Raw genomic sequence first — 22,860 nt, forward strand, 5'->3', positions numbered from 1 at the left:
TGCATGCTGAACCATTTGAGACACAACTTCTGAGCGCTGAATTATGCGTACTCTTTATATATTTCCTGAAAGGGAAATTGCATTGGATTAGAGTACCATATTATCTTAAGCAAAATTCATATTATTGTTATCATCAAAACTAAGATAATTGATAAGAACAAATCTTGTTCTAACAACCTTGGATTTAGATCTCTTCAACAAGTTCATAACCTTTAATTACCGCCCTTTAGATTATTTTCCCCTAAGTCCTTAGTGGGAAAACCTTTGAACATTCATCCTAACTCCTAAGTCCTTAGAGAATTATGATGAAATCAAGCCTTTATGTTATCAAGAGTTAACCGGTAACTATAGGGTATCCCTAGTCCTAGGTGATATCTACTATAGTCTAATCGTACAAAAACCTTAACAACCGCTGTCCAGCTGGTTGTTAACCGTAAATCAATCTTGTTGGTCCGACAAATAAAGCATAAAAACCTTGTACAATTAAATTAAATAAGAAAACAAATCTATTAATGAACTCAGGAATTCAAAATCATTACAGAGTCAAATCAGGGACACCCCCTAGCATTAGGGTTTAGTTACTCATATTGTTCAAAGAAAACAAATTATAAAATAGATACATTACAAGAATTAAGATGAAAGTTGATCTTCAATCGCTTCCGTTCATGAAGACTTTCTTCTCTCCCAAACCCTTGTTTTCTCCGATCTTCAATCGTGTCTTCTCCTAGCCAAAAAGTCCCCTAATTCATCTTGAAAACCCTCCTAAATAGTGCAGACTCACTTAAGTTGGTTGGAAATCCCAAAAACACCTCTGCAGGCCAACCACTGAACTAAATAATAAAAATCACTGAAATCAGCGTCATCACCCAACACGGGCCGTGTTGAGCAACACGGGCACCCGTGTTGGCCCTCTGTTATTTATTTTTCATTTTTTAAGTCCCAGGCTTAGCAACACGGGCCGTGTTGAGCAACACGGGCACCCGTGCAGCACCACTGTTTTTTTGTTCTTCTTGCGCCCTCTTCCTGACACGGCCCGTGTTGTGCAACACGGCCACCCGTGCCAGGCCTCCTGTAGCATGTTTTCTGAACTTCCTCAAAACTCCGAGTTTTGCACTGATTTACTCCGATTTCTCCATATGAACCTGAAAACATTAAAACATACAACCAAAGCATAAAATGACGAATAAAGAAATAAAACACTCAATAACACAACTTAAACATACTTAAAAACAACGGTAAATATATGTGTGAAAACCACTGATCAGTGGGTTCGACCAGCAGGTAAAGAGGGATCTGGAAACTAGGAGTGGAAGGGGAAGAGGTTCCTCACTAACCTATCGTGAGAAGTTCTAGATGCCTGAGAAACAATCTTATGGACCCAAAAATTACAAAGGGGAGAATCCAATGTCAAGGACCCCGTAGAGGAGATTTCAAAGGAAGAAGAAAGCATAGAAGTAGATCACTGAGTCGAGTAGCAACAAACAGTATCAAACACGAGCTAATGAATAAGCCAGTAGGAAGGCAATTATTTTCACCTATGCAAGTCAAGGCGAAGGGAAAAGCGAAAGAAGTGCCACCAATGAAGGATGGAGAAATGGTGACAGATAATTTTGATTCACAACCGGGGACGATTTTGATGTGATATGATATGTAGTTTTAGTGCTTCCGATTGAATATGATTGTGTCACTGACCCACTTCAGATTGAGGAAATGTAGAACTAGATTTTGTAGCCAGTTATGAGTACTTGATTGTTATAGATTCTCTAAGTCTTTATACTTCATTATTGAATTTACACCATTTTTACATGCTAACATACTTGCTTGAGGGCAAGCAAGGGTTCAAGTATAAGGGAGTTTGATAACACGAAAACGCATAGTATATTTTGACCCGATTCACATGCAATTTAGTGTCATTTCATTTGTTTTTATTGTGTTAAGTTGGTATTATTCATGCATTTCAGATATTTGTTGATTTTGAGATGCGTGCGAGCGAAAACGGAGAAAGAATGAGCGAAAACGGGACAAATATACTTGTTGATGATGTCATGACAAGTTTTTAACAGGCTGGCGCACGTCAGCTCAAGTGTGACACCTGTTAGTCTAAGAGAAAGTATAAAAAATATAAGTTTTGGAGACCTCACACCTGTCAGCTCACCTGACGACCGTCATCCTGGGAAAATGCAGAATTTGAAGGCTTGACGCCCGTCAACCTTCCGTTTTTGAATTTTCGGCCAGTTAGCTCTGATTTAGTCTTTCTCAATTCCTGATTTTTCTCAACTATTCTACACATTATATAACCGTTTTTAGGACGATGTTTAGCTATAAAAATGACCAAAGAGTTCAGTTTTAGGTGTCCAATCTTAGCATTATTTTTAGGAAGAAAAAACACTTATTGCAAAAGCACTTAATTTCTCACACCGGGGAATTAGTGCAGATTTAATGTTAGGTTTAGAGCAAACATTCTTTATTATTTTTGTAGCTGATTTAATCTTGTCGGAATAATCTTTAATTCTACGTTTCATGAAGTTTTTCTGCACCGGATTGAGTCTCTATTTTAAACTTTTTATTATTATATTACAATTTTATTCTAGATTATTTAGATTTCTACTTTACTATTTTCATTACTATTATAATTGAAATTGCTGATTAATTTACTTAGTATGGATTGTAACAACGAGCTTTTATGTATTAGCTATATGTGACTAAATTACCAGAGTTTGGAATGTGAGGACGATCGTTTTGACGGTACTCGCATCTAAGTCGTAAATTAAACAATTAAATTGGAGTTTGTTTTTGGCTGATTTTTACACTATTTTTAATTAAAATAATTATCGCAAAAGTGTAATTTAGAGGTATTGGTTGAGTTTCGAAAGAAAGGAACTTGTATCTGACTTAAGTAAAATTTCATATTTTAAAGTTAGTAATATGCAAAAGCAATACTTCTTTTAAATTGTAAAAATAAATGTTTTCGAATATAGTTTTTAAGAGCATAAACGGACACGCGAAAGCAGGCGTTTATAAACTTGAACTCCAATGTTAGATGAGCAAAAGTTGGTAACATCTTTATATTTATTTTTCACCTAAAACAACTTTTTTATTAATCAAAGTAATTAGTTTTTAAAACATAAGTCTTGCACTTTAACACGCTGGACACGCGAAAGCAGTAGTATAGATTTTAGGTTTAAACTTGATTTCGGTAGCGCGGAAGCGAACATTTCATTTAAATTAGTTCCTTTTTAAATTGAGAGAAAATATTATCCCGATTTAATTAATTAATTCGACGTTTATGCGATTCATTGATGCAAGTCACATTCTGGTTTTCATTTTATTAAGTTTCCAAAACCAACTAGTTTTAAATTCCCTTTCCTCAAATTTCATAACCTTAGATTTACATAGCAACCATAGATAAGGATAGGTTGATATTTGGTCCCTGTTAATTCGACAATCTTTTATTACTATAATATTTTTCGTGCACTTGCGGATCACATCAATTATTATTATTATTGGGGGAAATAATTATATAGCATACATATATTACTTGAGAGTTGAAGATGAATTAATGTCGTCTACCATAACGTCTTTGTCTCTGTTGAAATGAACTTATGGCTTCTTCAAACTCGTCTTTTCCAAAATCTGGCCAAAGCTGTGAAGTAAAGTAAAGTTCTGTATATGCCAATTGCCATAATAAGAAATTACTTAGTCTAAGTTCTCCACTTGTCCGTATTAGTAAATCAGGGTTAGAAAACTCCGTCTCCAACTCTTTTTCAATTATCTTTTCATTAATATCTTCTAAATGAATAATGTCATCTTGCACTTTCTTAGCTAGACTTTTACATGCTTGGACTATATCATATTTCCCACCATAGTTAATTGCCACAATAAGTTGAAATCTTGAATTATTCTTTGTGCTCTCTTTAACAATAGTTATCATTTTTTGTAGATACTTGGGAAGCTTTGACATATCTCCAATCACAGATAATTTAATTCCTTCTCTATTATTAAACAGGTGTAAGAGAAAAAAAAGTTAATATATTTAAGATAACTTAATATAAGAGAAAAATAAATAAATAAATAAAGCATAAAAATATTTGGTTATAATATGTGGATCCATTCAAAAAAAATTGATTCAGATGTTTTAAAAAATAATAAAATAAAAGTTTTAAGTCGGATAAATGTTATTAATAATAATGATAACAGTAAATTTATATGCACTATTAATGTTTTTGCTTATAAATTTATTTAAGGGTGTACAGGTCATGTAACACATCTCATTCCAAATACAATAGATTGGATTCGGATCGATCTCAAAAAACAAAAATTGACAAAATTTTAGAAAAAACTAAGACAATTGACAAAATTTTAGAAAAAACTAAGACAAGGGTTAAATATCTTATTAGTCCAGTTATTTTTAATGTTAATGCCTTAAAAAAATTGAAAAAATTGTCTCTCTATACTTTTCTATCTGCATTTTTGCTCCGCGCTACCAGATCCGTTAACAGGGCTGACGTAGCATTTACACATAATAATGTTGGCATAGCAAAGATACTGACGTGTGGATGCATGTGGCATTTTGTCTCTATTGTATATTATTTATATAAATTTAATTTATACCGATAGATATTCATTCCTTAATTCGTCGCTAACATCAACATTATACAAACTTAAAAACAGTAGCTAATATGTAATTAATCTGCAATTAATCCTAATTATTTTAAACACATAACTTATGGCTTAGATTTCGTTTTTTTTTTCACTTCTTTTTTTTTTACTAAATACGAATTAAAGTGGCATTATTATGTAGTTTGATTATGGGATATGTATCTATACATTAAATTAAATTGGTACCTAGTGATTGCTTCAGCTTCAGAACTCAATGTTCTTTCTAAGACGTTGAACAAGAATTCAACCTCCTCCTGCACAACAACAAGTGAGAATTCAGCTAAACCGCAATTATAAAACTGAACAAGTACTCCCGATTAAATTCTCATGAAGAATAATTTTAATGAAATGGAACAAATTAATTAAACTAATGGAAAATAAAAGAACTAAAATTATAACCTTGGAGCGAACCCAGTTTTCTGTAGAAAACGCAAAAGCAGTGAGAATCTTAACCCCCGATGTTAAACACAGTTTCACCACTTTTTTCAACGTCTTCATGCAAGCTAAGTGTCCCTCGGACGACGGCAACCCTCTCATTTTCGCCCACCTCCTGTTCCCGTCCATAATCACCGCCACATGCTTCGGCATCATCTCCTCCCTTAGTTCCTCCGGTATCTGCTCCTCTTCCACTTCGTCCTCAAGCACCACGTTTGGAAAACTTGGAACATCAGCCATAGTTCGACTTTTGGTAACGGTCAGGGATTGAGAGGGGAATAGGTGTGATTGGAAACATGAATAATGGTAATGAGAAGAAGCAGCAGGGTTGGTGGTTGTTGCTTTTGGTGGATAAGTAGTTATCAGCGTGTTCCTGAGTGCAATAGGGAAACTCAACGACAACATGGTATTATGATTTTGGAAATCTTATGTATATAGGCTAGACTGCTGCCTTTATTTATAATCAGAATGGTTGTTATATTTTAAATATAGGTCAAGACTAATAAAAAAATTTAAAGGGTTTAAAATGCAATTTATATATATAGATAGGATCTTAAATTGAAGGGTGCAAAAATAAATAAATTTATAAGTGAACCAATAATGTAACTTTCAAAGAACTCAAAGTGCAACATTTATGAAAATTTAAGTGCAATGTTCAAAAAGACTTGCTTGGCCACAATCCCAAATATTTTGTATTACCCAACAAAAATTAACACAATAATCTCATCATATTATTTAATACTTTTTATTTTAATTTTTCAAATTTATTTATTTAAGTTGAGAAATACTTGCACGGAAACAAATCTATATTTATAATCTTAAAATAATTAATAAAAAAATTTAAAAATTATTTAAAATTTAATTTATTCTTTAATTAAAATTATAAGTGATTGTGATAATAAAAGAGAGAGAAAATATTTTTTTTTATTTTTTAATTAATAAAAAAACAGTAATCAATTGTTTTCTAAGATCATATATTATGTTTATGTCTATCTAACAATTCGGATGATAGACAAACCCAAATCTGCGGGATCCACCAACATCCGAATCTGAATTAACAGATGAAAATCCGAGTTGATCGAGTTCAGATTCGGATTTGAGTGCCACCGTTATTTTAGGTGCGGTTTTGGGCTGTGTAAAACTTGTACCCGAAATCACACTCACTTAGACCTGAAATTACATAAGTGTCACTAAATATATATAAGTGTAACTTGATGGAAAGTTGTAGACTTTAATTTAAATTTCAATGTTGGTGGAAAATTGTAATGTTGATCTTGGAAAGTTGTAGTAAAATTGATAGAAAATTGTAATGTTGCTGTTGGAAAGTTGTAGGAAAACTGATGAAAAATTTCAATGTTACTGTTGTATTTTATGTGTTTTGCTGCAGGTTCGGGTTCGGATGAAAAACCCGAATCTAATAGATGTGGAAGTGAGTGTTATTTTATCATCCGAATAGTCTTTGAATTTAAATTTGAATTTAGATGACGATTTCTAGTGCGAATTTGGATAGTGTGAAACTATACTTATTTCTACCGTTGTCATCCATATCTAACAATTCTCCATTTACGTGTGTCAAAATATAAAATATTTGGATTTTTGTCCAAATTAGCATTTCTCGTGGAGTGTATAGATGTCTTCACCATTGGTTACCATAATATTGAATAGTATGGTCGACATCATTCTTCTCCATTACAGACACGTGAAAAATAATCATACACATAAAACAGATCCAATTTAACTCCCTGTGAAAAAAAACATCTTAAAAGTTAAAACTAAAGTCCAATTTAAACTATTGTAAGTTATATATATAATAGTACAAATAATTTTAATATCATACAAATAGTAGTACAAATAATTTTAATATCATACAAATAGTACATGACAATTTAACTCCGCGTGAAAAACATCTTGAAAACTAACATCCAATTTAAATTATGGTTAAATAAGTTTTTGTTCTTTATAAATATTGTAGTTTTTATTTTTAGTCATTCCCTGCATTTAGGCAACGGTTTTTACAAAAAAAACCGTTGCCAAAACTAGCTAAAACCTAGGAAGGACTAAAAATGAAACTGCAATATTTATAGGCACCAAAAACCTATTTAACCCTTTAAATTATTATAAATTATATAATATAATAGTATAAATAATTTTAATGAAATTTGTGAAAAAAAACGTAATTATTCTGCAATAACCATAATTTTTTTTTTTTAATAAGCAATGGGATTAAGAGGAGTATTATGGATACTCCAAACCAAGAAGAACAAAGGGAAAGCTCCCACTACTCAAAACAATTGAGAGGAAGGATATTCCAAATGTGAAAATTACACTTATCCCTAACGGCATAATACGAAACAAGCCAATTCCAAGAGTACAATACAATCCCCGATATACATTCGGTAAAACTAAACGACTCATTTCTAAAAATAATCGCATTACGATTTAACCAAATGTTCCACACCGTAGAAAGCCAAATAACCGCAATGATAAATCTCTTAGCTTTTGCCTTCACCTTCTCAAAGAAATCAAAAAACTCCTCAAACTCTTCCAACAAAAAATTGTCAACCGGACCAATCCATTCGAACACCTTCCTCCATATTCTCGAAATGACAACACACCCTCCCTTTAAATGAGATAAATCTTCCTCCTCCAAATGACAAAAAACACAAAAACTCCCTCCCTCTATCAAGGAGATGCCCCGCTTTAATAATTGGTCCTTTGTTGCCAATCTATTATGAGCGAGTCTCCAACCGAAAAAGAGGATTTTAGGAGGGGCTTTAATGCTCCAAAGAAAACCAACTCTCTTGAGAATAGAAGAATCTAAGGAGGGACTTTTAAGCTTTTCATAAAATCTAGCATAGCAAGAATTTACCTTGAAAACTCCTTCACTATTGCAGCCCCATGAAAAGCTGTTAGGCCTCCCCTCCGTAGGCCGAAAAACATCAATTTGGTCGAACAACTCCTTCCATAAAAAGTCGTTGCTGCTGCCCTCATGTAGCAGCACCTCTGCGGACTTCCATCTCCACCCGAAGTCACCGAAACTGCCAGCATCCGCTACCGACAGAGCGTCATTGTTTGCAAGCACGAACAGCTCCGGAAATTGAAACATAAGAGCTTGCTGCCCCGACCAAATGCTGTACCAGAACGGGACAGCTTCGCCGCTTCCGAGATTACAATCAATTGCACCTACAAAATTATGATTAAAAAGAGAAGCGTAATTGTCGGATGTTAATAAATCCCTCCACCAAATAGAGTCTTTTTTCTTCACGGCCGATATGTCACCTATAAGAATTTTTAGCCTTATATTTCCGTATCTTGCCTTGAGAATTTTACTCCAAACCGCCTCCTTCTCCACCAAAATCCTCCACTTCCATTTACTAATCAAAGTCAAATTCATTATTTCAATGTTTTTAACACCCAAACCGCCTTCTTCCCGAGATTTGCAAACGGTGTCCCAAGACACCCAATGGATAGTTCTCTTAGAATCACTACCATTCCATAGGAATTTAGCTTGAATTGCCCGGATTTCATTTAATATCTTGGATGGCGCTTTATAAAAGGAAAGAGAATATATGGGAATCGAGTTTAACACGACATTAATCAAACACACCCGCCCCGCACTATTGAGATTGACACCCTTCCACACGGACAACCGCTTCTTAAACACCGAAATCAAATCCTTCCACATAGAAAGCTTCCGCGGATTGTCGCCCACCTTGACACCAAGATATTTGAAAGGAGTAGTGCCCACTTTGCAAGATAGAAAAATAGACGCCGCTTCTATATAATCTTCATCCAAATGAACCCCATAAAGTTTGCTTTTGTTAAAATTGACTCGCAACCCCGACATTAATTCAAAGCCCCTAAGCAAAACCTTAATACTCCACAAATTCGCCGTATCACCTTCCGCCAATATTATGGTATCGTCCGCGAATTGTAACACATTAACACTTTCTTCTTCATTAATATTGAACCCCCTAAAATCTCCATTTGCTATTGCTCCTTTCATCAAAGCCGTAAGTACTTCCGTGACTAGAACAAATAAGAAAGGAGATAACGGATCACCTTGACGGAGCCCTTTTTTCACCTTAAAATCTTTCGTGATACTACCATTGATTAAAACAGACATCCTACTATTGCATATGCATCCCTCCATCCATCTCAACCATCTATCACCAAACCCCATTTTCTTGAGAACGAAAATAAGAAACTTCCAATTAACCCGATCATAGGCTTTTTCAAAATCCACCTTCAATATGAGACAACTCCTCTTCTCTCTCTTGGCTAGGTCCAACACTTCGTTCACAACCAACACACCGTCTAAGATGCTTCTCCCCGGCACAAATGCCGTTTGATTAGGCGACACCAATTTCCCAACCACACATTTCAATCTACCCGCCAACAATTTAGCAAGAATCTTATACAAACATCCAACTAAACAAATTGGTCTAAATTCATTCAAGGATTGGGGATTTTTAACCTTCGGAATAAGAGCTATGAAAGAAGACATACAACCATTAGTTAATCTCGCCTTTTCGTAAAAATCCTCCACAAATAAAAGCACATCCTTCTTTATCGTTTCCCAAAAGAATTGAAAAAATTCAATTGAGTAGCCATCCGGACCGGGGCTTTTGCTACCGTCGCAATCCCAAACTGCTTGTTTCACCTCATCCTCCTCAAAAGGCCTATCCAACCAAGCTCTATCCACATCATTCAATCTTGCAAGTTCTACTCCTTCCGGGACAGCCCTATCCAAATCATCTTCTTTAAAGTAATTTTCAAAGTGGTTTTTGATTTCCACTTTAATCTCTTCCACACCCTCAACCGTTCCCTCAACGCCTTCCAACACCGAAATTGCATTTCTCCTCCTTCTTTCTCTAATAGAGTTGTGGAAAAACCGAGAGTTCTTATCGCCCTCCTTTAACCAAAGTTGTCTAGACTTAAGTCTAAGCATGCTATCTTTAACTCCGATGTATTTCCAAAATTCCTTAGTAGCTTCTTTCCTCTCTTCCACTAAAGAAAAAGAAGTGCACCCGAAGTTAGATGCCATAGTAGCGTCCAACTTGTTGATCTTACCAACCTCATCCTCAATCTTTAAATCGATCCACCCAAACACCTCATGGTTCCACCTTTTGATTCGAGGCTTCAAAGCTTTTAACTTTTCAAATAGAACGAAATCTCCTCTTCCCATAAACTTCAACTTATCCCATTCATTACAAATGAAAGATTTGAAATCCTCATGTTTAAGCCAAGCGTTGTTGAATCTAAACGGCTTCGGTCCCCAATCAATATTCCCACAAAAAAGACGAATCGGAACATGATCCGATATGTCTCGAACTCCAATCCTTTGATCTATAATCCCCCACACATCAATCAACTTTGTTGTCACCAAGAAACGATCAAGTCTACTCATGGCTCTCCCGTTATCTTTGTACCACGTATACTTTCCACCAACGCACGGGATGTCAACCACTCTCATGGTTTCAATGAACTCCTTAAAATTAGTCATACCTCTTCTATTTTGATTAACCACTTCCCCCAGCCTCTCTTGACAACTAGTAATCTCATTAAAGTCGCCCCCAAGACACCACTCAATGTCACTGTCCCTGATCCGCCTTTGAACCAAGCCTTCCCACACCTTTCTTCTTTGAACAACCGTATTGGGTGCGTAAATGTTAGCTAAATTAATCAGTCTTCCATCTTTAGAGATATTGATACCAACATATCCTAACCCTCTGAAACTGAAATTGACTTGCAAAGAATCCTTCTTCCATAGAATTAACATACCTCCCGCCGCACCAACCGAGTTGCTGGCTGTCCACTCGACATTCTCTCCTCCCCAAAAGGACTTTGCAATAGAATCAGTGACACAATCTAACTTAGTTTCTTGTAAAAAACACACATCTATTTTGCCGGAACACAACAGAAAACTAATTCTCTTTCTCTTAGAATAGTTCCCACCCCCTCTAATATTGTAAGTTACAATATTCATGTCAACACTCTTTTAATCACCTTCTCTCCCGTCGCCCCCCCTTATCTCTTCTTTCCATCTCCTCCAACTTTCTAATAGAATTAAAATCATCAGCGCCACCTACCACTCCCAACCCAGCAAGAGATTTCCACAATTTGTTTCCCACCTCAGAACCAGAAGAATTGATGATTCTATGATTGCACCTCCTAACTTCTGAGTCTGTATGAGACAAGCAAGGAAAGAACGTACCATTTGATATGTCATCTTCATCCTTGGAGAAAACGGCTTGATCTTCTACAAAATTCTCCTCGTGCCTCACAATTTGACCGGAACTGGAAGCTTTCCGCGGTCCAATGCAAGCGAAGTAAGAAGGGGCCGCACAAACCCTTGCTGTATTTTCTTGAATTTTCCTAACAGACTTTTTTTTAATTTTACTACTGGCCCCATTGGGCTTAGCAATGGCCTTTCTGCAAGCACTATCAAAAGATAATGGGCTAATGGATTTAGCAACCAAACCCTTAGGCCCACAAACATCACACCCTTCCATAATTTTGCTACTAGTTGTCCTGGTCCCACTTACGCTCTTATCTTCCTGCGTGCATACCTTTTTGCCGCTATGTGCTACAACCAGGTCCTCCATAACAAAATTGCCATCATTAATGGCATTAAATGCACCGATAAATTGGGAATTTGCAGAAACATCAGAAAGCTCCCCCTTTTCGTTCTGCACCACGTTATCCCCTATTGAGAGGGACTTCTCCTTCCCGCCGCCTAAGGGCTGCAATACTGTCCCTCTGATGCCGCCTGTCCCTGATTCAGCCTCCTTACTAGTCACCATCAGCTCTGTGTCCGAGGTCAAAGGTACTTTTGATGTGTCGCTGTCACCCCCCTCCCCGAGAAAATCAGGTTCCACCGGAGAAGAAGAGAGCTCCGATTCCTCCTCTTCTCTATCTCTATAAGCCGTTTCAACAAAAACAAGAGGGAACGGCTCTTCTTTCATAAAACACCTAAAGGATTCCCCATCAACTATCACCACACAGGTCTCGTCGATTGAAACTCCTACCTTAGTCTTGATAAGAAACTTCGCTTCGTCCATAACCACCCTTGTCACCGTGTTGTCACAACATTTGATGAAAACACCAAAAGCATCAGCCATAAGTTTGAAAAGTTTCACGCTCCATGCATGACATGGAAGGCCGGAAACTTTAATCCAGGTTAATCTCTCCTTATCAATATCTGAAGCTTTCCATGCCCTAATGCTACTGAACCATTCTTCCCACCACTTCCTTCGTTCCTCAATAAAAATTTCAACCTCCCCTAAGATAAGATCTTCTAGCAGACACAAGTTTGGACCCAACAACGTCACCCTGATCGTGAATATCCCTTCTTCAATAAACAACTTCTTCATCATTGGTGCCATAGCAGAATACTTCAAGGTTCCTACAAACGCCCTCCCGTATCTGATAAAGTCCTCCTCCTCCGCAGAGATGGTAAAAGATTTAACAGAAGGAGCCCCTTCGTTGATTATCCCTGCTGCCTTCCGATTCATCGCAACCTCCGCAAAAGACCGTCTATCGATCCAACCTTCTCCATGTCTACCAATGGCCGCATCGCTTCTGCCCTTTGACAAGATCCCCTGCGATGGTGCCCTAGCATTAGAACTCCCAACTCTCTGGTATCTAGGGATGTTTGCATAAATCTTCTTTCCTTCAAGCAACGTGTTGTCTAATTTGATTGCCAGCATCTTCTCATCAACCACATTTTGAAAGCGCGCAAACCCGAATCTCTTCCCTCTTCGATCCTTCCTGGGTGGAATGACCACCTCCACCAAATCGCCATGTTCTTTCAGTTCGTGGAACAAGTCCTTGGCTCCCCATTCGTTTCCGAACTCCGTAATGTAAAACGACGATACCGCACCGGCATTAACCTTCTTCTTCCCTCCGTCCGCCACATCCCACACTCCCCTACCGTCCTTCTTAGCTTGCTGCCTACCAACTCTTCTCCACCCTCCTGCATGCTCAGTGAAATGACCCATGAACAAAAATGCGCCAAAAGATGAAACTCTCAAAAGAGTTAGAGAGAAGGGAGAGAACCTCTCTCTAACATTTGTACACTTCTTAAACTCTGCGATAACCATAATTAGTTAAGTAGTTTAATAATGTTTTAAAGTTGGATAAATAAGATATTGTGGTTAAATAGTTTAATGACGGGAATTTTATTCACTACTAGAAATATACGATTTACTTGCGGAATTTCCTATGGAGAATATTTTGCAGATATACCTGCTAATTTTTCTGGGAAATAATTAAACAAAACAGCATTTCCTGCGGATCAAGATTTTGCAGAAAAATAATCTATATTACTAAATCCGTAGGTAATTTCGCAGGAAATGTTTCTGTGGATTTTGCTGCGAAATTTCTAATTTGAACAAAAACCAAACTACATTGCATAATCCGCAGGTAATTTCTCAAGAAAAGTTTCTGCAAATTTTGATACGTATTTTCTTTTGTATTATATTTATTAGTTTTTGAATTAAAAATAATGAAAAATATTTTTCTTTTAAAGTAATTTTTTTTGCATAAAATTTAATACATTTAAATGTTTTTTAAAAATAATAGTAATTTTTTAAAATTTAATAAAAGCTAGTTTTTTAAAATAATATAATTTTTCAATTTATATTTTAATAAATGGTATGATAATTTTGAAAAATAAAATTAAAAAATATATAGAAAAATTGAAAACTAGCATAATACATAAATCCTAGTATTCCATTTAAACTAGTATTAGTACATTGTACAACAATAATATCAACATTACATCATCCCACCAAACAATACCATAATATTTTTATTTTATCATATTATAATATCTCTATCTAATTCATTAAATTTTTGTTAGGGTTAATGAATTTTTTGGTCCCTCTAAATATTGCAGATTTCATTTTTAGTCCCTCTAAAATTTTCCTTTAAGAAATTGTCCCTTAAAAATTTTTCATCTAAACTATTGGTCCCTAATGTCAAATTTGCTAGAGATTAGCTACGACTTTAGCCACCGATTAGCTACGAAATTTGACGTTAGGGACCAATAGTTCGGAAGAAAAATTTTGAAGGGACGATTTCTTGAAGTAAAATTTTGGAGGGACTAAAAACGAAATTTGAAATATTTAAAGGGACGAAAAAGTTCATTAACCCTTTTTGTTATTAGTTTTTAAAATTTTCTCCACTAACAATAGTGATTTACCATTTTAACCAAACAATTTTAGTTTGATGATTTACACTTTGTTCTTGTACTTATGCGCTTTGTACTACGTAAGTTAATTAATTTTATTAATTATATTCATGTTTTCAGTTAAGACTGTAATTTTGTTGGAATACTGCAGTGCAGAGAGCCATGGATGTACAGTCTTGTTGGATTTATGTGGTGATGTCAAAGTAACTTTCATAGGTATGCTTGCTCTGCTTATGAGAGAAAATGCAAGTTTACCCTTTAGTATAAGGGATTTATAAGTAACAGATTATGAAATGATTCTCTTTAGGATGGTTGGTGCTTTCATGGTATGCTAATTTTTTAGTCTTCTAGTTAAATTTTTTATAACAAATTTGTATTTAGAAATTTCTCGGCAAAACACCATGGATTATTGCACTTCTCGAATTTTTTTATAACAACTTATGAATATAATTTTTTTGACACATGCTTGCTAAGTTGGGGAATGCTACGATTGTTTTTAAATTCAAGTGTATGTGTAAAATTTTTAGTAGAAGGGAGCAATATTCTTTTAAATTCAAGAGGATTCTAAATTATTGTATAGGAAAGATGTAGTCTCAATTTATCAATTATATATTAAATTTTATAAACTTTTTAAAAAAAATTTGACATATATTAGCTGCGGATTTATGTTTTAAATTTCTGTGATTTTACCTACGGAATTACTTGAGGAAATTTCTACCGAAAATATTACCCACGTAGGTTTCAGTTGGGGACAAAAATCTGTAAGAAACTTCCTGCAGAAATTTAACTATAATCCACAGGAAAATAGAATTTTTTTAGTAGTGATCTAATGTTCATATATACCTATCAACTAAGCTCTTTTAGTGGAGTTGAGAACCCTTAATTCATAACACAATATCTGTACTAACTAAAATTTCAAAAATAGTTCTATTTAATAGTTGATTATTTGAAAGGGGTGTTTAATACTCCCTCTTATTCTATTTTTCATCATAAGATCCTCTAAGAAATTTAGTTTGTGTGTTAAAATTGATGATTAAATATGTTTTGTTTGTTCTTATAAATAATCCAACATTTAATTTTAATTTTATAAAATTTTCTTTAAAAAAATGGTCATCAGACAATTTCCATCTCTAATAAAATAATCTAACATTTAATTTTAGACTCTAAATTATCAAATTCGGTCACACATTTTATTAAACAGCTTTTGATTGTGGAACATCAACACTACTGACCTACCAAAAATTTAAAACATTCGACTACCCTCCTAGAAATATCAAACATTTTAAAATGGAGTTTCTTGTCACGCTTGGAGTATTGATGGCTGTAGAGGCTAAAAGTTTAAATCATGAAAAAGGCAGGGGCGCGTCAGATTACATATCCGACCCTATATTTGAGTCTTTTTCTGTTGACACCAGGGTCAAGGACTCTATGGAGAACATGGAAGTTTACACAAGCGTGGTTTTCGATAATGCTAATGCTTCGGTGGACATCAAACAGACTTTTGTGAAAAGCAAGAAGAGGAGGAAAAAATTGCTTTTGAAAAGTAAAGAGGCTATCGGTGGGCCACACAAACCAGTAAAAACTAGGCCTAATAAGAATTTTAGGCCTAGTAGGAGTTTAAGGCCCTGTTTGAAGAAAAAACCTTCCCTTTTAAAGAATATAGAACTGTGTGGAGGAAATTCAGCTAGTCTTTCACATAACTCTTTTCCTCACGGATGTTTTCTGAAAATTTCCATGGAGATCACTCTGCAGATTCTGATATCCAAAGATGTAACTTCAGAATCTTGTCTAATTTTTGTGCATCTTCGGACGAAAAGTGGGTGAACGTGATTGCGAATCTTAGGGTGGTTTCTGGAGATTCAAGGGAGGACTTTCGGAAGAAAATTCATGATATGTACCAAGCTGATTTGAACAGAACAGATGGAGGGATGGTGAATTCAAATTCTTTATAATGATAGTGGGATCCTTTAATATAAGGGGAGGAGGTAGTACTTAGTAGTATTAAACGCAAAAGGATTAGTAGTATCATCAATAAGGGTCAGGCGGATATGTTTTTGGTGCAAGAAACTAAAATGGTGGAAGTATTATAAGCGAAAGCTAAGAGTTTTGGGGGTCGGAAGAGATTGACTTTTCCTTTTCCCCTTCTGAGGGTATGTCGGGCGGAATCTTGACTCTCTGCAGAACTGATACAGTAACTTTTCAATCTAGTTTTCGTGGTAATGGCTATTAGGGCACTAATGTTAGTTGGAAGAATGGCTTCTATTATGTTGTGAATATTTATTCTCCTTGTTCTTTAGTATTAAAGAGGGTTCTTTGGAAATAATTGTTAGAATTGAAGAAAAAAATTTATTTATGGTGAATGGATCTTTGGGGGGGACTTTAATGTGGTGAAAAGGATAGAGGAGAGAGTAGGCCGTTCCATGGATAACATTAATGTGGAGAGAAGGGAATTCTCAGATTTTATTGACGGGAGTGGTCTTGTTGATGTCCCTTGTAAGGGAAAGAAGTATAGTTGGTTTAGCAAAGATGGGAATTCTAAAAGTAGGATTGATAGGTTTCTTGTTTTTGATCTAGTTGTTTCATCTTGGGGGTGGTCGGTCAATTAATCGGCATGAGGGATGTGTCGGTTCATTGTCCGTTGTGGTTGGAGATGGATAAAGAAGATTGGGGTCCTAAACCTTTTAAGTTTAATAACAAGTGGTTTTCGAATAAGGATTTTATTTCTTTTGTTGAGAAGGAGTGGAAGGATTTGGATGTGAGAGGAAGGGGAGATTATGTGTTGAAAGAAAAATTTCGGCTTATTAAAGATAGATTGAAATGGTGGAACAAGACGGTCTTCGGAAATTATTATTTGGAAGTGGAGGAAGGAGTTAGGGATTTGAATGCATCGGAAGATATTGAAGTTGCGAATGTGGAGATGTTAGTCATTAATAGAAAAGCTAGCAAAAGAATATGGTTGAATCTTAAGATTAAAGAGAACATGCTTATATTCAAAAGTCTAAATTAAAATGGTTGAACGATGGGGATTCTAATAGCAAAAAAATTTGTAGAATGATGAAGGAGAGGAGGAGAAGAAATCACATTAGCTATATTGTCACTAATAGAGGTGTGGTGAATTCGGTTAGGGAGGTGAGAGAGGTGGTGAAAGAATATTTTGAAGGAAAATTTATGGAGAATTGCTTTGATAGACCTATTTTAGATGGCGTTGTTTTCAAATCTTTGAATTTGGAAGAAAGTATTTCTCTTGAGGTTCCTTTTTCGGAGGAGGAGATTAAGGAAGCGGTTTGGAATTGTGACGGTTCTAAGAGTCCGGGCCTGGACGATATGTCTCTTCTTTTTATAAAGAGTTGTTGGTCTTTCATACGTTCGGATGTAGTTGCTTGATTTAAAGATTTTTATTCCGGAGCGGTGTTGTCTAAATCTATTATTACTTCATTTCTTACTCTAATCCCGGAGGCTTCTCACCTGTTGGGATTTTACGATTATAGACCTATTTGCTTGGTGGGTTGTATTTATAAATCATTTCTAAGTTGTTGGCTAGTAGGATTAAAAAGGTTTTTTCGGCTATCATTTTCAATAGTCAAAGTGCTTTCATTCCGAGGAGGCAAATGCTTGATGGGGTTCTTGTTGCTAATGAATTGGTGGATTTTGTTTCTAAGGAGGGAAAGAGTGTCTTCTTTTTAAGGTGGACTTTGAAAAGGCGTACGATAAAGTAAGTTGGAACTTTCTAAGATACATTATGAGGAAAATGGGGTTTGGAGAGAATTGGATAAAGTGGATGGAGGCGCTTATTTTTACTAGTAAGATGTTGGTGTTTGTTAACAGTAGTCCTACTAAGGAATTTGGGGTGGAAAGGGGATTGCGTCAAGGTGATCCTACTCTCCGTTTCTCTTTGTAATTGTAGCGGAAGGTTTAAAACTTTTGGTTAATAAGGCGGTGGATAATGGCGATTTCACAGGTTGTAATGTGAATGGGAGGTGCTTTGTCGACGTTCTTCAATTTGTGGATGACACATTGTTAGTTGGGGACAGAAGTTGAAATCACATTTGGGCAATCAAGGCGGTGTTGAAGGGGTTTGAGTTAGTGTCCGTCCTTGGCATCAACTTTCACAAGAGTAAGCTTATAGGTGTTAATGTTAATCCTCTTTTTTTTTGGAAGTGGCCACCAATTTTCTTGCTTGTAGGACGGAAATGGAAGAATTTAAATTTCTCAGAATTATGATCGGTTCTAATCCTAGAAGAATAAGTACTTGGAGACCTTTGGTGGATAAAATTAGGAGGAGGTTGTCTTTTTGGAATGGTAGGTGGGTTAGCTTTGGAGGGAGAATCACTCTTATAAAGTCGGTTTTAAGTAGTTTGGCTATTTTTACTCTATCTTTTTACAAAGCTCATTTGAAGGTTATTAGGGAGATTAACAAAATTCAAAGAAATTTTTGATGGAGAGGTACGGAGGAGGAGATAAAAATGCATTGGGTTAGTTGGAATGACGTGTGCTTGTCGGTGGATAAGGGAGGTCTTGGAATGAGGGGATTGGAAGACTTTAACACGACTCTTCTTTTTAAATGGAGGTGGAGAATTTTATAAGCTTCCAATTCTTTATGGTACCCGCATTTTGAAGGTACGATATGAGGATATTATTTACGAACTATTTTGGGTGGTGATAAAAATAAAAATAGCCGTGATATATCAGTTTGGTGTGCGGATGTTTGCTCGTTAGGGAAAAAGTTATCGGAGGAGTTTTTTTGCTAATAATTGTAAATTCCGGGTGGGAGATGGTTTTTCTACTTCCTTTTGGCATGTGAATTGGTTGGATGGAGGGGTATTAAAAGACTCTTTTCCGATCTTGTTTGAATCTTCTCTTTTGCAGGATGTGTCCATAGCTTGTATGAGAGGTTAGTTAGATGACTCTTGGAGGCGGAGCAACCTTGGCATTCCCACTTCGGCAGCTACTGTACATGGTGCGTTTTTTTTTTTGCATCTGCAGCAGTCGCTGCCAACTTCAGTCCAAGCTGCTATGGGCGCTGACAGAGCCGTTTGGCAGCAGTCTGTCGACGACATTTTCTCGATTTCATCTTGTTACGCGGAGTTATGCAAGAGGTATGTTCCTTTCAGCCCAATTAATCGCTATGATCAAGTCTTTTCTTCTATTTGGAAAGTAGAAGTTCCTTTAAAAGTGAAAGCCTTTGGGTGGAGATGTTTTATTAATAGGATTCTCACCAAAGATTTGTTAGTTTGTAGAGGCATCCTCTCTTCTACTTCTTCAAATCTTGAATGCGTTTTCTGTGGAGAGTTTCCCGAATCTTCGGGTCATTCTTTTTTGTTTTGTTGTAAGGCGGAGATGGTTTGGAAGGAAATGACCGTAGTTCGGAAGGAAATGCTAGTTACAAAAATCCAATCATTTTCACCAAGTATCCGTGCAAACACAAAATAATGTTATTTAGATATATGGAAACAAAATGTAAAAATACATATAGCTGACATAAAATATACACAAAAAGCACACCACATATTAAAAAGGAGAGAAAAGTCAAACAAAAAAGTCAAATTAAAAATTACTCCCCCCGTTCCTTTTTAAGTTTCGTTTTAGAAGAAATGTTTTGTTCCTATTTAAGTATCGTTTTATAATTTAGTGTCATAATTTGTCAATTATACCTTATTTTCTTAATAACTACACCTCATATTTTTCAATTAGTTATTGGAAAACGAGAGTGTATGATTGAATTTATTTGGAAAGAGAAAAATAGATAAGGGTATAATAAAAAAAATAACTCTAAGAACTCATTATCTTGATTGAAGAGCTTTTTGCTAAAATGACACTTAAAAAGGAACAGAGAGAGTAATAAAAAAACAAACATACCCTAACAACATATCAAACAACCATTTCTAAACAATCGAGATACACTTATCTTCTAATAAATCATCACTACGATATTGGAAGATAAATTGTTGTAAAGTAATTAATGTCATCTCCCGTGACGTTTTCTTCTATGTTGAAATGATATTAAGGCTTCGGTAAACTCATCCTTTCCAAAATCAGGCCAAAGTTTTTTGTGAAAGAAAAATTCTGTGTATGCCAATTGCCATAATAAGAAATTACTAACTCTAAGTTCTCCACTTGTCCGGATCAGTAAATCCGGGTAAGGAAACTCAGTGCAGTTTGTCTCCAGCTCCTTTTCAAGTATGTTTTCATCAATGTCTTCTAGAAGAATAAGTTCATCTTTCACTTTCTTGACTACCCTTTTACAGGCTTGGACTACATCAAGTTTTCCACCATAGTTAACTGCCATAATAAGTTGAAATTTTGAGTTCTTCTTTGTATTCTCCTCAGCACTAGTTATTATTCTTTGCAAAGAAATGGGAAGCTTTGATGTATCTCCAATCACAGATACTTTAATTCCTTTTCTGTATAATAAGTCATTCCAAATTATAAATTTTAAAAATTAGAGTTTTTAAACAAATTTTTTTATTGATATCCATCTATTAGGTAATTCTCATTCACTCCAATGTTCATGTTCTTATATTAAATCCTACTTTTACCTTTTGATTTTAATTATTTTTTCTGTCCGTAAATTCTTTAGTAATCAAGCATGGTTTTAAATTTCGATTGCGGGTATTATGATTGTGGTCATTAAGTCATTATCATTATGATGCATATTGCGGCTGTGACAGCCTAAATTATTTTTTTAACTTAATTCCTAATAAGAATAGTGAGAGTTTGAGACCTCTTCCAATTTTCAATTTGAGAATGTATTAATCTTTCCAAGAGATCAAACAAGAAATCAACTTCCACCTGCACCACCACCATGACAAGTTATAAAATCTAAGCAAAATCATAATCCCAATCAACAGCAGCGTTAATCAAAGTGAATTAAACTAACAAGTGTAATTAATAGTAACCTTGGGCCGTTTCCAGTTATCACTAGAGAACGCGAAAATTGTGAGAACCTTTATTCCCCAACAAGAACATAGCTCCAACATCCTTTTGAACGAGTCCATGCCGGCAACGTGACCGGTAGACACTGGTAAGCCTTTCATCTTTGCCCACCTCCCATTCCCATCCATAATCACCGCCACATGCTTTGGCATCAGCTCCGCCTTCAGCTCTCCCGGCAATGGCTCCAGTTCAGAAAAACTTTCCCCATTCACTTCATGTTTGACAACCATGGAGATTGTGCTGCGTTTAGTAACGGGTTTAGAAGAATATGGAAGATAATTTTGGTGAGAGTAATGGTTAGAATTAGAAGAGATAGTTGTGTTTGGTGTAGAATATGTTATTGGAGTTTTGTGTAATGGAATGGGGAGTCTTAACCAAAACATGGTAGTAATAATGTGAAGGGAAGTGATAAGGGTTTTCTTGACATGTGAAAAATGGAAGGTGTTATTATTATAGTGTAAAGGGATATCTTATTTATAAGCAAAAACAAAAAATAAGACAAAATTTGATTGGTTGTGTTGTATGTAGGCTGTAGCACGTTTATAAGAAGATGGGGCATAAATTGTCATGTTCAAAATTTGAATAATTTACTAACAATCATAAAACTAGTCACTTGTAATTTACAAATAGGTAAAATATATATTTTTTAATCACAAGTATTATTTAAATATAATAGATAAGAGAACATTGCAACGAGTTGAGTTATTAATTTTTGGGTTAATACCATTTTACTCCCCTGCCATATAGGTCATTTCTGGTTTACCCCTGTAAAATTTTTTTTTGAAAAACTACCTTGCCATTTCAAAATACTAAGGGCCTGTTTGAAATAGTTTTTGTTTTTAGTTTTTAAAAACTGAAAAGTAAAAATCAAAACACAATTTAGCCATTTCAGTTTTTTGCTTTTAAAAACTGAAAAATTGTGAAGAGTTTTTAAAAACACATTTGTAAAATATTATATTCAAACAAGTTTTTAGTTTTTAAATTTTCAAAAACTAAAATAGAGTTTTTAAAAAGCCTTTCAAACAGGCCCTAAGTTTTTAGCCCCTAAAGTCAAAATCCGCAGGAAAATCAGAAAGAAAATCCGCAGGAAACCTACAGATTTTCCTGCGGATTTTGACTTTAGGGGCTAAAAAGTTAGTATTTTGAAATGGCAAGGTTGTTTTTCAAAAAAAAAATTTTACAGGGAGTAAACCAGAAATGGCCTATATGACAGGGGGGTAAAATGGTAATAACCCTTAATTTTTTTATAAGGTAAAATTGGTCATCTTATGAACTTGTAGAAGTACACTAATGTAAATCTAGGCGAAAGCTAACAAAGTCTCAATCACTTATTGACGAAATTGTTTGTCTCTTATTTCTATGATATTCTCCGCATTTAAGGCCCATTAAGGACCATTAAGATAATTGTCCCTGATTAAGCATGACATCTGATGATTGAAATTAGGTTTTCTTGTCAGATCGTGGGTCATTATATTTACCAATTAGTCATAAAAGCAGCATCGCATGCCCTTAAATCTCTTTATTTGATAGCTTCTCTTATGCTAGTTTTAGGTCGGATGGATCGACCCGATCCTTTAGTCTGACCCGACCTCATTTATTGCGGGAGAGGCCTTGTTAACCTAGGGGCTCTTCCGACT

The 22,860-nt window shown here is 35.3% G+C and overlaps 2 protein-coding genes across 2 annotated transcripts; both read right to left on the reverse strand.

Moving 5' to 3' along the window:
- Nucleotides 1-3,433: 3,433 nt before the first annotated feature.
- LOC131617395 (cis-prenyltransferase 4, chloroplastic-like) lies at nucleotides 3,434-5,530 on the reverse strand. Its single transcript, XM_058888689.1, has 3 exons — nucleotides 5,059-5,530; nucleotides 4,846-4,913; nucleotides 3,434-3,992 (listed from the first exon to the last, which is right to left on the reverse strand). The coding sequence occupies exons 1-3, from the start codon at nucleotides 5,497-5,499 to the stop codon at nucleotides 3,557-3,559; spliced, it is 945 nt and encodes a 314-aa protein (XP_058744672.1). The 5' UTR covers nucleotides 5,500-5,530; the 3' UTR covers nucleotides 3,434-3,556.
- Nucleotides 5,531-20,100: 14,570 nt separating this feature from the next.
- Nucleotides 20,101-21,653, reverse strand: LOC131617396 (dehydrodolichyl diphosphate synthase 2-like). The gene is made up of 3 exons (XM_058888690.1): nucleotides 21,187-21,653; nucleotides 21,012-21,079; nucleotides 20,101-20,691 (listed from the first exon to the last, which is right to left on the reverse strand). Exons 1-3 carry the CDS (start codon nucleotides 21,604-21,606, stop codon nucleotides 20,253-20,255), a joined length of 927 nt encoding a protein of 308 aa, XP_058744673.1. The 5' UTR covers nucleotides 21,607-21,653; the 3' UTR covers nucleotides 20,101-20,252.
- Between the last annotated feature and the right edge of the window lie 1,207 nt (nucleotides 21,654-22,860).

This window comes from Vicia villosa, linkage group LG7 (genome assembly GCF_029867415.1).
Source record: "Vicia villosa cultivar HV-30 ecotype Madison, WI linkage group LG7, Vvil1.0, whole genome shotgun sequence".
NCBI lineage: Eukaryota > Viridiplantae > Streptophyta > Magnoliopsida > Fabales > Fabaceae > Vicia > Vicia villosa.

What these genes read in the sequence shown, in the direction of transcription:
- LOC131617395 (XM_058888689.1), bottom strand. Translation starts at nt 5,499, where the DNA reads ATGTTGTCGTTGAGTTTCCCTATTGCACTCAGGAACACGCTGATAACT. An exon ending in AAAACTGGGTTCGCTCCAAG is followed by an intron (nt 4,914 to 5,058) that starts GTTATAATTTTA and finishes GTTGTTGTGCAG; the next exon opens with GAGGAGGTTGAATTCTTGTT. An exon ending in GAAGCTGAAGCAATCACTAG is followed by an intron (nt 3,993 to 4,845) that starts GTACCAATTTAA and finishes GTTTAATAATAG; the next exon opens with AGAAGGAATTAAATTATCTG.
- LOC131617396 (XM_058888690.1), bottom strand. Translation starts at nt 21,606, where the DNA reads ATGTTTTGGTTAAGACTCCCCATTCCATTACACAAAACTCCAATAACA. An exon ending in ATAACTGGAAACGGCCCAAG is followed by an intron (nt 21,080 to 21,186) that starts GTTACTATTAAT and finishes GTGGTGGTGCAG; the next exon opens with GTGGAAGTTGATTTCTTGTT. An exon ending in CAAATTGAAAATTGGAAGAG is followed by an intron (nt 20,692 to 21,011) that starts GTCTCAAACTCT and finishes CTTATTATACAG; the next exon opens with AAAAGGAATTAAAGTATCTG.